At 42.2% G+C, this 16155-nt stretch overlaps 1 protein-coding gene across 2 annotated transcripts in view; it reads right to left on the bottom strand.

The window, feature by feature from the left end:
• Positions 1–6380: 6380 nt before the first annotated feature.
• The window catches only part of LOC121280331 (17-beta-hydroxysteroid dehydrogenase type 2-like), an 80987-nt gene continuing 71212 nt past the window's right edge, over positions 6381–16155 (bottom strand). For both annotated transcript variants that reach the window (XM_041192215.1, XM_041192216.1), the window contains 2 exons: positions 10661–10798; positions 6381–7733 (listed from right to left, as the gene is read on the bottom strand). In XM_041192215.1, the coding sequence (XP_041048149.1) occupies positions 7393–7733; positions 10661–10798 (479 nt within the window). In that variant the 3' untranslated portion in view covers positions 6381–7392. The remainder of the gene's footprint in view (positions 7734–10660; positions 10799–16155) is intronic.

Here is a 16155-nt window from a genome sequence, read left to right as displayed (position 1 = left end):
CAATGCAGAAAGACAGGACACTTCAAGCAGTTGTGTAAATCTCTAGGTACACAATTAAAGGAAGGAAGCAACAGAATGTCAATGAAAAGTAGACAACCCAGGAAACTGAGAATAAGGAAAGTAATTAGAATACGGATTTCCTAGGAGAAGTAAAGGATCAAGAAAAACATTTTGGACAGTTGCTTTAGAAGTTAAAGGCTTTAAAACTGATAAAAACAAAAAAACTGCAGATGCTGGAAATCCAATTGCTTTAAAACTGAGTTCGAACTTGATACTGCAGCCAATGTTATTGTATTGGCTGACCATCTGGAATAGCTCAAAGTAGTTGACATCCAGCCATCAAGAATTAAATTGCAAGGCCAAGGTGGTACAGATCTTCTAGTGAAAGGTCAGATAACTTACACCCTTAGCCACAGGGGCAAGTGATTACCGAGACCCTCTATATCTTGCACAATCAAAGCACATCTTTACTGAGTAGAAAAGTGTGTATACAACTGAATCTTCTGGAAAAAAAATACAAAGTCATGCAGCAGGACAGCCAGGTTCCATTCGGGGAGGAATTTCCAAGGTTGGATGATGAAATGATGAATTTCGATTCAGGTGGGGTTTATTCATTTAAGCAGTGGATCATTCTTTATTACAGAGGCGCCATTCACTGGACCCCAGGAGGAGATTGTAGATATCTCAGTTCCTTTCGTTAACAGGCTGGAAACCGTGGAATTACAGGGCACTGAGGAAGACGGTGACCATCCACTAGAGGAGCTGCTAGACCTAAGTTGGCTCTTTCCTGAAGAGGTTATGAGAAAGAGGCCATTGTAGCAACGAGTGATCCATTGGAAGATGAGATCCTAGAGATTGGTATGTTCTTTGAATTTACTGCCAAAGCACATGAAGCCTCTACTGTCTTTTTTGAGGAGTCAGCTGTGTTTTCTGTTGAAGAGCTGAATTTGTACATTTGTCCCACTGAACCCAGCACCGAGATGCATTGTATATCGTTGACTGACCACAGTGAGCTGTCCAGGGAGAACAAAATGCTTGATTCCAAGTTGAATCAAACTGCTAGAGAGAAGATAAAGCCTATTAGTCTGTGTGAAAGTAAGTTGATGCCCACACTTCAATCTCATCAACAAGTCATCCTTCCACTAAAGTCATCCTTCAGTACAGAAGCATAGGCCAATAGTACAGAGCTTCTGTAGTTCTGTATAGGATTATACAGGAGAGTCCTATATAGGAATTTCATCAAGATTCAGTCCCAGAAATTCATTTCATTGTTGAAAATGATATGGTTTTACCTTCTTATGCTGATACCATTATCCCATTGCCTACAGAAAAGCAGTCTCACACTGAAGCAAGTATAGCAATGTTACCATTACGTAAAGAAAGTGAAAGTAGTACCTTAGGTGTAATAGGAAAGTTGTATTTTCTTCATATCCTGCAATGTCTACAGGATTTCCGTCATTCTTCTTCCAGATTTGTCCTGATCTCAGATATTGAATGCTTTTATTGTCTTCAATGCAGCAGTGAATGATACAGCTGTGGAATTCTTGGAAGTTGAAGGTACTTCATTTTCTCAGGCCTTTCTCCAGCATGCTAAGGGGGAGCTGAAGATTCCAGAGAGAGTGCTAATTTGTTCAAGATAGTGCGATTGTCCATGTCTTGAGATTTTCCCTCAAGAGTCAGTTTTTCATTGAAAAGATTTCACAACCCTTACAGTTCAGTCATCATAAATATCACAGCCCAGTCATCAGCAGTCATGGAAAGCTGCTATCGCCAATGTGTTTGTTTACCAGGGAAAAGACAAGCAACAATGTGTGGCCACAATGTCCTCCTGGAGAGCCAAGAACACTGTGGGAGATTGAAGCCCTTTAGGACAGTTACTTGGGGTGTGGGGCAGTGGGTGGGTGGGGGGTCTAAGAGTTGGATAAAATTTGTAACAGTACAGGAAGGTTACAGAAGTTTGAAAATGTAATGTAAGTAGTTTAAGAAAATAGTTTGATTGTTATTAAATAAGTTGAGATATATGGAGGAGATGTAAAATAATGGGTTAATAGTTATGGTAATATGATAGTAATGTGTTTCATGATGAACAATGACATCAGCAATCATGTGCAAGAGACTAAGGAGAAAGATGGAATAGTCCACTTGATACAGATTTACTTACCTGGAAGCTTAGAATGTACTATAATGTAAATAAAAGAGCTTTTGAAGAAATCTACCGGAGTTGGACCTAAGTCATTCATAAGTAGTGGGAAATCTTCCCAATCCAGATTAGGCCGCAAGTTACCTGAAGAGAGATCCAAATACTATTGAAAATGGAAACCAAACCACAAACCAGCCGACTGCTTGATGGTTTTCCCTTTCCCTCTTTGGGGAAGGACCTCATATGGCCTAATATCTCCCCTCAATAGAACTGTAGACAGCAAGGTACCAAGGTCTGCCAACAAGGAGTGCAGAGTGTTGTTGCCACCTGATACAGTTTATTTACTAGAAAAATGTTTTTCCAGTTGATTATTGGAGCCTGAGCTACAGGTTCTGGCAGCAAGAAGCTGCCCAGACTGCCAGGTTCTATTATTTCCTCAATGTGACGCCAATAAAATTAAATCAAATACTGTGTCCCTTCGCAGCAAGTCAATCTACTAGAATGGCGTCTATAACCTTCAGACATTAATAGCATTATAGGTATGGTAATCAAGCTCTAAATTGTAAGAAGCAGCCACATTTTCCCATAGAGTTTCAGTAAGTCTATATAAAATGGATCCAAATATACAGAACAAGGTGGGCAACACTGGTCAGCCAGCAGACTTCTGGATTGTTTACAAGGTATCTGTGAGCCATATTGAAAATGACTGTGACTGATTTTCACAAGGCACTAACCTGCACTTTGAAGCATAACAGGCATCCCTTATCAATGAGACTCATTGAGGTCCCTGTCGATGCCAAAACAAATGCTTCTGGTTCAGCAGTTTCAGCCCACTGACAGCAAATACCAGGATTTTAACAACAAAGCTCCTTACCAGAGACAGTCATGTGCAACAGTTAAACATTTAAAAATGACTTGGCATGTCCTGGGATCACAAATAGAGCAGGTTAAGGATTCAGTGCCTGTAATGAAGCCAAGTTAAGAAGGCCAAAGAACATTCAGTTCTCTGCTAAACCAGCAGAATGTATTATCAAGGGAGGTAACAATTAATAAACTAAAGCAAGATTCTGGGGTCTAAATGCTACACTCTATTGCAACTACTTAAATTTTAATGATGAATATAAAAATAAATTTTATTCCTTGAATGTGGAAAATATGTCCTATACCTCACTTCCATATAGGTCACCCTACAAAATTTAGAAAACTTAATGAACAGCAGCAAAAAACTGACATTAAATTTGCATAGCGGCAGATTTCCACATACTTATTGGAATTAGCAGTACACATTCTGGGAGGCTAGCTGGCCCTTTCAGCTAAAGGCATCAGATTCCTGAAGTAGTGGCTATATCGCACCCTCCCTCTGCACCAAACTCCCAAGTGGTAAGCTCCAAATTGTTGGTGACAATACCACAGGAACCCATTGAAAATATGGCAATAGACTTGACCCCGTAAAATTTGCTGTGGTTAACGCATATTCGCACAGGCAGGTAGGAAGCCCATTCGCCAAGCTTCTATCAGTGATAGCACCAGGAAATCAGGAAAATCCTGACCAATGTCTGTAAGGAATGCAGTGGGCCAGGGTACAGTCCTTTAATTAGACATATCCATTGAAATTCTTGTGAAGGAAGTAAAGTACAGGAAGTGAGTCCCCTTGGGCACGAAGCATCACAGGATCCTCAAGAGTAGCAACAGCAGAAAATGGAGAATCAGAGCTGAAGGCAACAAATAAATACAAGTATTTGACACCAAATATGTTTAGAACGCAATCTATTTATTGTGTGCATCCACGCGTTTGTTTCTAAGCAGTAGACATATCAGGAAATAAACGCATTTACCCCTTTTTTCCTCTGGGTAGAGGCATTACTGCACCAATCTTTTCAATCCTGATCCTAGAAGTTGTGAAGGAAAGTTCATGATCTTTATAGATCACTTGTCACCCACACCATCCTAGATGATTCTGATAACAGTTACTGTGAACAAGATCCGTAGAATGAGGAAGTTTCCACAAAACACCAGGTGCCAACTCGTTTATCATTTTGGCTTCCGATCACTATCTTTGGCCTACCGTATTGACAAAAAGTCATCACTAAGCATGAATCACACATCCTGCACTTTCAGATGAAGCTAAATAACACAGTCACCCTGGCACATTAAATTCTGAAGTAGCTTGAGATTGAACAACTTTAATCATTTCATTATTTCTAACTGCAGTAGAAGTCCACAGGCATTTATAAGTAAAAAGAAAGCAAAAATCTTAATCATATGAGGTTAAGCCAAATATTAATCTTATATAGAAACCTAGGGTATCTTAAATGCTTCACCATATAGTGTGCTAATAAGCAATGCCAGAGGAGCTTTAGTGTTCTCACCAGGACAGCCAAGGTAGAAAAACCTTTCACTCATGAAATGTACCAAGTATAATTACTTCTACTTTACACTGTCTTAAAGTACTTTCAAAAGTTAACATGTTCATTATGCAACAGGATGCACTTTGCACCCCCAGTCTTCAACCGAGGTGTTCCTTGCACATTCTTACATGTGTTCATGCCAAAAGAATCCTCCGATCCAATAAAGCTTAGGTTTGCATTTAAATGTCATTACACCTAATTCACACAACTTCCCAGGTTTTAAATCTTTTTAGCCAGCTTGTACATTACCTCCTCTTTTTCTGCCAAACAGATAAACTAACTTCTTCCTAAGGCTGACTTGCTTCTTCCCCCAACAAGAATTCTCAGTGTTCTTCTTTCTGTCTCTGTCTACCTTCTCTTTGTGTCTGCCAGCCACATGGATCAGCATTTCATATTATCCAAGAAAATTACAGTCAGTCCCTTTATTATTGATGCAAACTCTTAAAAGTCTGTTTCAAACATTTTTAAAAACAATTACAAATTCCAGAGATTTTAAAGAAATTACATATTTTCCTTACTGTACTGCTTCCAGGTCAAAGGTCATCACACCTGGAAGGGTTTTATTAGCTGCCACGCTGGTGTTCCTTCTGACACTGCTGATACCACTACTATTTTCCACTGTCATTTACATCTTCTGCTGCGACATGGTTTGTACAGGCAAACAAAGTATTCTGGAAATCCTGGGGAGATTATCCATACAGTCCCTAATTGGTTTAATCATGTGAAGTGCTGTTTCAAGATACTAATGGTATGTTTGGTAACTCTGGTTGTAGCTTTATTGCACCTGTTTTCCCACTTCTGTTCATAGTTGACAAGGAGGTTTGTGCCTCCTTAGCACCAGTCTTCCACCTTTCACAATAAAGGGAGGTGCAGAAAGCCTTAAAATGAAAGCATAGTGAGATCTTCCAGAGTATCAGACATTGACCTGCTTGATTCTGTGTTGGTTGCATACTCTACCCATGCTGCGATTTATTTATAAAATATTTAGATCATTGGAGGATGGAAACCTGTGCCTAGAACCCAAACATGAATGGAAAGCCCGCTGGTCCTGGAAAAGGCAGCAGTTCTTCAAAATTGCTGGAGTTGGCCAGTTGCTGAAAGCAAGGATATTATTGGTTCTCTTGGCTAACATGTCATTCCCTTCTCTGGTACAGCTGTAGGCACCAAACTGGCTTCTATTTCTCCCCTTGTGGTGGTAGAGAAAACACAAAGATTAGAACTGAAGGGCAAGATTGACTTTATGGCTACAGGCAATGCTGTATTGATGTTGTGTGGAGGCCTTCAGAAGGACACATCTCTGTCATCATCTCACTGCTAAGCCTCCTCAGGCACATGTCCACTGCTATTAGCAAGTACCTGAGCCTGTTAAATATAGTACAGCAGACCATATGTGCCATCTGTAATCGCAGGCAGTTTTTTCCTGCTCCTGCTGATCCTTGTATGACAAATTACTGGAGCACTGGAGTCTCTGTTTAGCCAAAAAATGTTTATGCTGCCAGGACTTTCCAGGTCTAGACTCCATAATTTTTATTAGCCATCAAACTAATGTTTGCAACAATAACTTGTAAAAGAACAGTTCACAAAGAGCCTGGAAGATTTTTATAAACGTTTGTAGTTAGACTTCGACTTCCCACACCGCACCCCCGCCCCGCCCCCGCCCACCCCCCCCCACCCCCCCCCCCACCACCACCCGATAAAGCATGTTTCATAATGCAACAAAATTAATTCTAATCACACATAAGCCTGGAAGTATTGAAGGTGGTGTGTTCTCAAAGCTTTGTTTTCAAGCAAGCAAAATTTCATGGAATAAAGCAAGATTAATACAAAGGAACTAATATATATTACTGTTTATTTTTAGTGGGAAACCAAGATGAAAAGGTCAAGACTCACGGTGCAGGACAATCAATACTGAGGAAAGTCAAAAGAGAAATGAAAGTTAATTTTCATGCTAAATCCCACACAAAATACACCCACGAGCATAATGAAATGTGAATCTGTGGTTTAGACTTTCTGGCCTCGTCCTAATAGTTTTGCAGCAGTTATGGGGTTGATTTTCCCCCACAGCAGTATCAGGGGAGTTAGCCAGCAGAATTCCAGCTGCCTGGTAGTCCCAGAGGGAGACCCAATCTGGTTTGAGGACCAAGACTCCTTTGTATCAAGCTGACAGGCTGTGACTGGAAACCAAGTGCCCTAGGACACCTGCCAGCTAGAGTGCACTGCAAGATCCAAAGTATCTTGCCAGAACAGATTTATTTATCCACTTGCATCTTTGGGTTACCCTAAAGACCCAGTTCAAACCCCACTATCTTTCAGCATCCATTTACTGTGGCGCCCGAAAATTAGTTGATGAAAAAATGAGGTGGAAGGCTGCAAAGACCCTGTTCCACCTCAAAACCATTATCATGTGTCTGCTTCCGACCCAAGCCCAATGCCACAACCTCAGGAGTTCCTAGATCATCCTAGCCCAGTGTGAACAGAGACCTGAGATAATGGGTCTCCGCTTCATTGTGTTTTTTTGCTCCAAGAGTGAAGGATTCCCCAGAAACAGCAATGAGGAACATGTGCTACCAGATTACCTTATCCTTTTCATCACACACAGAATCAGTACCATTGTCCTCAAATTGCTTTTTATGAAGCATCACTGTTCACTGCTAGCACATATCAATTTATTTTCCACTTTCATTTGGTACAAAGTTACTTGCATTTTACATTAATATTCAGCGTAACATCGAACTAACTTACTGAATGTCACCGGTAAAATGACAAAATACAAATTTAACAACTTGAAAGCATTACATACAATATGCAGGCCACAAGTTCTATTAGGAATCATATTGGCCGACATTACCCTTTTTTTACACCTTTTGGTACGAGTTTGTGTGCAATAAAAACCTGATTAAGAATAGTATCACTGACCAAAGAAGGCAGAAAGTAGTAAAGGGTTTTTAGCACATCGATCACAAACTCAGTGGTGTATCTAGGCTTTGGGTTTTGCACTAACAAAGCAGTGACAATTGTGTCGATTACTGGGCCTACATGCTGTCGGAAAAGTGGACCAATTCTCATCATCCTTTGCTGTATTTCAGCAAAGTAATCTTCTCCGTAGTCATGTAGAAGCTCTGGAGAGAGGCCATCCATCAGCTTTTCATGTTGTTGCTTCCAGAATTCGATATTCCCAATTTGACCTGAAACACAAAATGTGAAGAAAAGATTTACATTCTTTACTTTGTCCTTTGTCAGTTAACAGTTGAGTCACTGGGGTTTTCCTTGTATACAACATCTAAAGAACAAATTCAATGAAGTATTGAACAAAGCTGGGGGTAGTATTTGTAGCCTAAGCAAACCTAAACAATATGGCCTATTTTTATTGGTGCTTTATTACACTGAGCTAAATTCCCTTTGATTTTTAAAGTTTTTTTGATCCATTTATATATATAAAATATTATTTGTTATTTTAGATAGATGGTTGATCACTTCTTGCCCAACTACTCCTTCTTGCCCAATGCTCACCACCATCAATGGCTCACTTTGCACAGGCATCATTCAATGTCTCCTTCAAACTGCCCATTATCACTCCCTTGAACAATCTACCCTTGACCAGCCACATCGTCTTGAAGGTCTTTGAGCAGATTCTATCCATTTCATGCCACCCATCCTAAAATTCATTTTCAAAACCTTTCAATCCAGCTTGTTCCCTGCACACACCAACAAGAACACTCTGGTCAAAATCTCAATGACATTCTCTATAATTGTGGCTTACTTCGCTTCTTTTCAACGTTCAACATTGCTGATAACTCCATTATCAACTGCCACTTCTCCATTTTCCACTGTTGTGGGGTTATTCCCACTTGGCTTCATTCCTACTTGTCCCAGTGTAGCTATTATGTTCCGGCAGTAGCTGTTTCTGTACCTTCATATCCACAGTATCTAAAGTTTTGGTCTGGCCTCTCTTTTTCCTCTTTTGCATGTTGTATTTAGGTACAGGGTCAATATCCATGAGCAGAATTTTGTCCTTGATGGATGGGCGGGCCCCACCAGCTCAGCAGCGGGCGGGCAGCTGATTGCTGCCGCCAAAATGGACCCCGCCGCCATTTTAAGTGGGCGGGCCACCCAATGGGAAGCACTATGTGCTTCCTATGTGGCGGGGGAGGGATTCCCCAAGTGCTGTCTCAGGAAATCGGTGAAAGGTTTGTAAACTTCAAAAATAGAAAAATAAAAAAATTATTAACATGTCCCCCTCATGTGACAATGTCACACGAGATGGGACATGTTAATAAATATCATAGAAATTTTATTAAACATTTTAAAAATAGACATAAAACCTCATCCCGCTGGTGGATGAGGTTTCATGGTTTTTCAGAAGCCCGCTGGTGCTCCTGGCCTGCCCACCAACCTGAAGGTTGGACGGGCAGGGCCTTTAACTGGTTTAACTACCCTGTCAATGGCAGGTTGGTGGGCCGGCAGCTGATTTCGCTGTCCACCCGCTTTCCAGAATATTTAAATGGGGCGGGATCCCGCGTCACTTTCACGTCGGCGAGCGGGTCCCATCCCCAGCTCACCGACAGAAAAATTCTGCCCCGTATAAATGCTGACAATATCAATCTCTAGTTCTCCACAATCACCCACAACTCCATCACCCCACCTCCATGTTGCTAAACTACGTACCCGATTTCAAGTCATGGATGAGTCAGAACTTTCTCCAACAACAACTTATATACTTATTTAGCACCTACAATGTAATAAAGCATCTCCAAGGAGTTTCACATGAGTTTTATAAAGCTAAATTAGACACCAAGCTACATGAGACGATGTTAGTACAGATGGCCAAAAGCTTGGTCAAAGATCTAAGTTTTAAACAGCATCTAAGAGAGGTAGATAGCCAAAGAGATGTAGGGAGGAAGTGCAGAGCCTAGGGCTTAGGCAAGTGAAGGCCTGTCACCAATCATGGGGAATTAAAATCAGAGATGTTCAACATGTCAGAATTAGATGAGTGCAGATATCTCAATGGCTGTGGAGCTGGAATGGACTACAGAGATAGGAGGGGCAAGGGTATAGAGGGATCGGAAAACAAGGATGAGAATTTTAAAATCAAGTCATTACTTGACTGGAAGCCAATGTAGGTCAGTGAGCTCAGGGATGATAGTGAATGGGACTTGGTATAAGAAAGGACATCATCAGCCAAGTTTTGGATGCCTCATGTTTACAGAGGTTACAATGTGAGAGACCAGCCTGGAATGCATCGGAATGATCAAGTCTAGAGGTAACAAAGGCAAGGAAGAGGGTTTTAATGGCAGATGAGTTAAGTCAGAGGGTAAGGTGGGTGATGTTATGGAGGTGGAAATAAGGTCTTAATGATGGCATGGATATATGGTCAGAAGCTCAGCTCTTGGTCAAATATGACAACAAGGTTACAAACAGTTTGGTTTAGTTCAGACAGTTGTCAGGGAGAGGGATAGACTCGGTAGCTAGGGAACAGAGATTGGAGCTGGAGCCAAAGGCAATGGCTTCAGTTTTCTCAATATTTAATTGGACGAAATTTCTCCAATTAAATATTAGGAAAATTAAAGCATTTTATTTGGCTCCAGCCAAAACTCCATCCTCTTATCTCTGAATCACGCTTCTTCAAAATCTCGCTCAAAAGGTCTTTCAAGCTCCATCACAAACTCCAACTCATCCACCACCTGCACCCTGGCCACCCCTATGCTCTGTTTGCCCGTGTTTTACCTGAATGCCACTGACTCTCCCTCCACCAGTATACTGAATTCAAAATGCACATCTTCATTTATAAATTCCTTTATGGTTTCACCTTTACCAGCCCTATGATACCAAGCTTCAGTCCTCCTTCACATGGCGGAGAGCCTGCAATCATCTTAGCCACATGGCTGCAACCACCTCCCCAAGCCTCTTCATCTGATTATCTTTAAAAAATCTCTTCATCATGAATGTGCTTTTGGTGATCTCTCTTAAGATTCTTTACAAACCACTCAGTGCCCATTTACTCCTATGTGAAATACTTTGAGATACTGTATTTATTATGTCCTGGATGCTTTATGAATGCAATTTAATGTTGTTAGCTGCATACATTGTTCTAATTAAACACAAAGCATGTTACCTGTTTTGGTGGCACCAGGTTGGATGATAGATATTTGTACTCCCCAGGCCTTCATCTCTTGACGCAAAATGTCTAAAAAAAACTCCAGCGCTGCTTTGGATGTTCCGTATGCTGACATGCTTCCAAATGGCAGTTCTCCTGTGAACCAGATCAGTCAGGAGATCATTAGGAATACAAGAAGTGTGCTTTTAATTCATGCTCAAATGAATCAAGGTATGATAAACTAATGTTCACTGAGAGTGAGTATTCCTTGGATGTATTAGCATCTTTCGATTTCTTTTGATACTTAACATTATTTCTTAGTGCAGCTCTCCTGACTTAGTGTGAGTTTATTTATAGTGTACCACAATACAAATACAATTTGGCCCTACTCAACTCTTCTGTTAGTAAAAATTACAGAAGGAAAGACTGGGCTGTCATATTTTTTCAAAATAAATTAGCAAGATGTTTTATTGTTGGCTTCCTGGTGATCAGCCATTTTACGTCTCCACTCACTCCTGAGCCAATTTGTGCCATTGGATATTCTGGGGCAGGATGGGGGATAGATGGATTCTAAATATATTCTGACATAGTTTCATTGATTTTATGTATGAACCAGAAAGCTGGTCTAGATGCACACCAGCCACCTACAATCAGCCACCTACAATCTGGAAATCAGGCAATTTTTCAACCCTAGAGGGAGGATTATTGAAGGCCTCCTGGCCTCCTGCCAATTTATAGCATCTCCCTTCCTGCCCACCAACCCCCACTAATACCTCCAGCGCAGCATCGGTCACCCTGGAACCCTTTCTCTGCCGTGATGTTCAACTTTGCCATTATTTAAATTGCAGCAATATTCTTCAGTGCAACTTCCCTTTAAGAAGGGCAGCCTACCTTTAAGAAGAGCAGACTGGTTGCACCACATGGGTGTATGAACAATGTTGCTGCACCCACACCCCTGCTGAGTATGGAGGCAGAGGCAATCAGCAGTGATAAGATGTCAGCAGCACAGAATCTGCTCAGCCAGACACTACGACCATGCTGGTGAGGTGGGTGCACCAAATTTGCATTCCACCCACCTCAACCTGAATGGGCAAGGGCAGGGGGCGAATCGTGACCCTCATGCCCGAAAATTGGGATAATCCAATTTCTAACCCCATGTCTTTTAAAAAGATGAATACAGATCAATAGGAACAGCTTGGGGAGATGCATATCACGAGTTGTACAACTCATTCAGCTTTCAAATCTTGCATCTAACAAGGGTAGACCATGCTATCTTGTGTATATGGATACATCAGAACTTATATCTACCTTCTTGGCTGGATATTAAGCAGCATTGTGGTCCTCATCCCACCCGGCTAAAAAGTCTGGGGAGAATGGGGGTTGGGGGGTGGGGGCGCGTTTGTTGGTGGGGGGTGCCCGCCCACAATCCCGAAGGCTGCCCTGCAGCAATTTATCATTGGCAGCAATGTTAATTCTTTAAGGCGAGACTTCTGCCTCTATCCGAGGAGGAATTCCCCCTAGATTATGTAGTCCAGCAGCACCAACCAGGAGTGGTGGCCAGTGATGGGACTACAGGCAGTCAAACAACACTGAGGAGCCTAGGTAAGTGTGCATCAGAGGTCTCATCGAGGGAGATTTGGGGGTGGGGGGGCCAGGTTCAAGAGGCCGGTGGGTGGGGGGGAGGGTGAGGGTTAAAGGTGGGTGATTAACACCAGGTAGGGGGAGTGCCTCCAATGGGCCCAGGGTCCCACAAAAGAGGTCCACCCTTACCCAACACCAGCCCATGCAGCTGAAACTGCTCGGCTTCCCGCTCGGTGTGGGCTTGACTTGCCACAGGTAAAATGCCGGCAGGGCAACTGAAGGGCCTCAATAGGCCTAAAGGCTGGATGAGTCTCCCTACACCTCCCCAGCCCCCAGTAAAATTTCAGACAGGTCGAAGGCAGGCAAATATGCAATGGGAGGCCACCACTGTCTTCAAACCCATCTACAGGGCAGCGTAAAATCCAGCCCTCTGTTTCGCTTTCTCCCTTCATCTGTGTTGCCTGGTAAACACTTAGGGCAGAATCTTCGGCTCAGTGAGTGGGGGCGGGGCCTGCTCGCCGAGGCGTAAAATGACATTAAGGCCATTTAAAAAGCCAATAAAGCAATTAGCTGAGCTGCCCATCCAACCTTAAGGTTAGCGGGCAGGCAAAGGGCCCAGGCGGCCCTCGCATTTTTCATGGAACCTCGTGCACAGGCTGGATGAGGTTCCCTGCACAACCCCCCCGACAGGGAGAAAATTCTCCCCTTAATGCGAGATCAAGAGGATGGGCTTAACTTTTAACACGTTCACAGGTCACAACAGGAGTATAAGGAATACAACACCCAATTCTACAAAATTGTTAGTCTGATAATTAAACATTTAAGGAATGTCAGTCAGTATATTGCCATAAATGTAATGATTGGATTATTCATTCAAATAAAAACAAGAAGCTTCTGGCAATTAAAATCTTAATTATTCAGTGTATTGCTATTCTGAATCACACATAAGAGTGGTCGAGCAAGATGTGAAAAGTCTAGAAATTTATTTAGAGTTCAACTCATACATTTTGACCTTGCCCACCTGGCAGGAACTAGCCGGGTGGCTTGTTAAAATGGCTGCAATGACTTGCCGCCAGTGATGCCAAAGCCTTCCTGCTGTTTGCAATTTTAACCTGTGCTTCTGAAAAGGCAAGAGGGGCACCCACCAGAAATCAGTGAGGTTCTTCTTTAAATATGCTGATTGAGCTCTGATTACGTCATCAGGGACTGACCGCAATTTTAACAATGAGCCTCCATGGGGAAAAGGTATATATCTTTAAAAGTTATTACATTAAGTTGTCCTGGTTGTTTTGTTGGGTTGCTGCCACCCATGGTGTGTACTGCTTAGACACCATTAAGCAGTCTTGTAGAAGTTACCAAGTTACCTTTATTAACATTACTGAACTATGTACATATTTACAGTAGAGGGTACAGGTATGGAGAGGACTCCATGGCATGGCCTTAAATGTTGCTACCTAACTGTAGGTCAGGTGCCTTCTTAAATCACCAGTGGGCGGTACTGTTCTCAGTCCCAGGTTAACCCTTAATGATCCTTCTACTAAACTGGGTTTGCCAACTGGCCAACTTGTCAGTAAGTGGAGCTACAGCCAGAAGAAACTCAGAAGAGTAAATTAATTTGCTTTTGTTACCCTTGGTCTGGAAGGAAATCTTGGCTCTCCCCTCCCACAGGCATCTCTCCCCTTCCACAGACTAGATGCCTTTCCAAACACCCCCATTTCCAACCACTTACCTGCGGGCTAAGGACTGTTCCTTCAGGTCCCTTGCAGCAACCAACTGCTGCTTGAAATCCTGCTTTCATCCACCAGCCAGCAAGTACTTGCTGTTGGGTTCTGGGAGAAGGCTGACAGGCCCTATGCAGTTGAGGCCTGGTAGTTAAAATCTCTTGGCCTCATGCTGTGGAGGTACTGGATAGTTTGCTGACCACCTTGGCCCGAGCCTACACGATTCGTGTCAGGAGTTATAAAAAGGCCTGGCGGTATTTATGATATTTATCATTGAGCTGCTGGGGTGAGAGGATGCTGAAAACCTGGCTGAACCACATGGCTGGATTTGAACTGTATACTGGCAGTAAAGATCCTTACCCATAGCCTGGGGCATTTGGAGTGCTTTGTCAGAAAGTAACCACTGACCCGCGACGAATACCAACAATGCAATGTCAAGCATTCAGCACACATACACACACGAGCGCACGTGCAGACATGCATATCAGCAATAAGGGAGTTGGAGTCCAATAAAAAAGTTAAAAGAATGTACAGTTAAGTGTCCTTTGATTGTCCTTGAGGCATAGATTTTAAATGTTGCGGCCAATTTAGGTTAGCTGATTTCTTGGATGCAGTTAGATGTAGATGATGTTGCAATTATTACAAGATCTCATTTCACTAATAGGTTTCTAGTAGAGTTGGCTTCTTGAACTGAACGGCACGCTTATTCCAAAAAAAAGAGATGGAGAGAGCAAGCAATCCCCAGCTTGTTTCCACTGCTGAAGGCTTACTGAACACCGCCTATATGACTTGCAATCTCTCTCTCGTGGTTGGCAGCCTTGCCTTGAAATACTTAACCCATTGTGTATTTCCAAAAGGTTTTAGGTGTGTCTGTCTGTGGCAGCCATTGGTTCAAAATCCAGAACTTTGCATTTTTAATATCTTGAGACAGTTATGCGTTTTGATGGGTGTCTGGATTATAGAAAATATCTCTTTCTTCACGCTCCCCTGAGGGGGAGAGGGCGATTTGTTTGTTTCTCACCTTCACCTTGGAATGTGCCCTTTCATTTTTAAGCAGCTTGTTCTGTCTCAGTTCAAATTGCAGAGGTTTCAGTCAGTTGAAAGTTGAAAAATCATACTTTCAAAAATAAGGAGGCATAGCCTCGTGACAACACAAACAAACACAATTTAGGTTGGACAGCAATTTTCCAGCAGAATTTTCGATTGGCTCCAAACTCCATAAATACCTGACACTAAGGTGGCCTTGGCTCCACTACTGCTGACATCCTGATCAACATTTTCATCACCTGAATCCCACCGCTACAATTCCCTCATTGGCCTCCTGTGTTCCACCCTACACAAACACCAACTTGTACAAAGCTCCACAGTCTCACACCAAGTCCTACTTGTCCATCACACAACTCCTCGCTGACATCTACTGGTGCTCTGTCTCCCAACACAATGAATTAAAAATCTTTATCTCTGTCTACAAATCCTTCCCTGAACTTACCCCACCATTAATCTGGAACCTCCTCCAGCCTTGTGACCCAGCCCAACACCCTATGGTTTTCCATCTCTGGTCTACATTGCCTCCTCCCCTCCTAGAATTTAGGGCATAGAACAGGCCATTTATGCCGATATTTATGCTCCACATGAGTCACTTACCACTATTTATTCTAACGTTATGCAGATGTCCTTCCATTCTTTTCTCTCTCATGTACTTATCTAGCTTTCCCTTAAATACATTAACATAGTTTTCGGTTTATAACCAACTAACTGAAACTCTCTCCCTAAATATCTTCATCATGCATTATGCAAATATAAATGAATACCATGTGAATTACTAGGGCAGACAATAGGGGCTCATTATATCAACAAATTCAACAGCACCTAACGATAAAAATTGCTGAAGGAGATTGGCAAGTATTGTTTGGGCACTAGGTCTGGTCAAATGATTATTGTTGATCCTGTGCTCCTCAGAAAGATGCATGAAATTCTAATACTGGTTAGCAAATCAGTTATTTCACGGAACCTATCATGTAATAGTCTAATGCACAAAAGTGCAATTGCATTGGATGACTGCTTGTGTGAGCACATAATGTTCATCTAGAAGTACTCAAGTTTTTTTTAAAAAGCTGGACAGTTTTATTAAGTGACTAAGTTCAGCACAGGGTTGTACACAGGACATTTTAATAGGTCAAATATTTTAGTTCCCAATAAAATTGGCTGGTC

This window comes from Carcharodon carcharias, chromosome 7 (genome assembly GCF_017639515.1).
Source record: "Carcharodon carcharias isolate sCarCar2 chromosome 7, sCarCar2.pri, whole genome shotgun sequence".
Taxonomy (NCBI): domain Eukaryota; kingdom Metazoa; phylum Chordata; class Chondrichthyes; order Lamniformes; family Lamnidae; genus Carcharodon; species Carcharodon carcharias.
The sequence above is the reverse complement of the archived record's forward strand: the minus strand, read 5'-3'. Positions and strand labels throughout refer to the sequence as shown.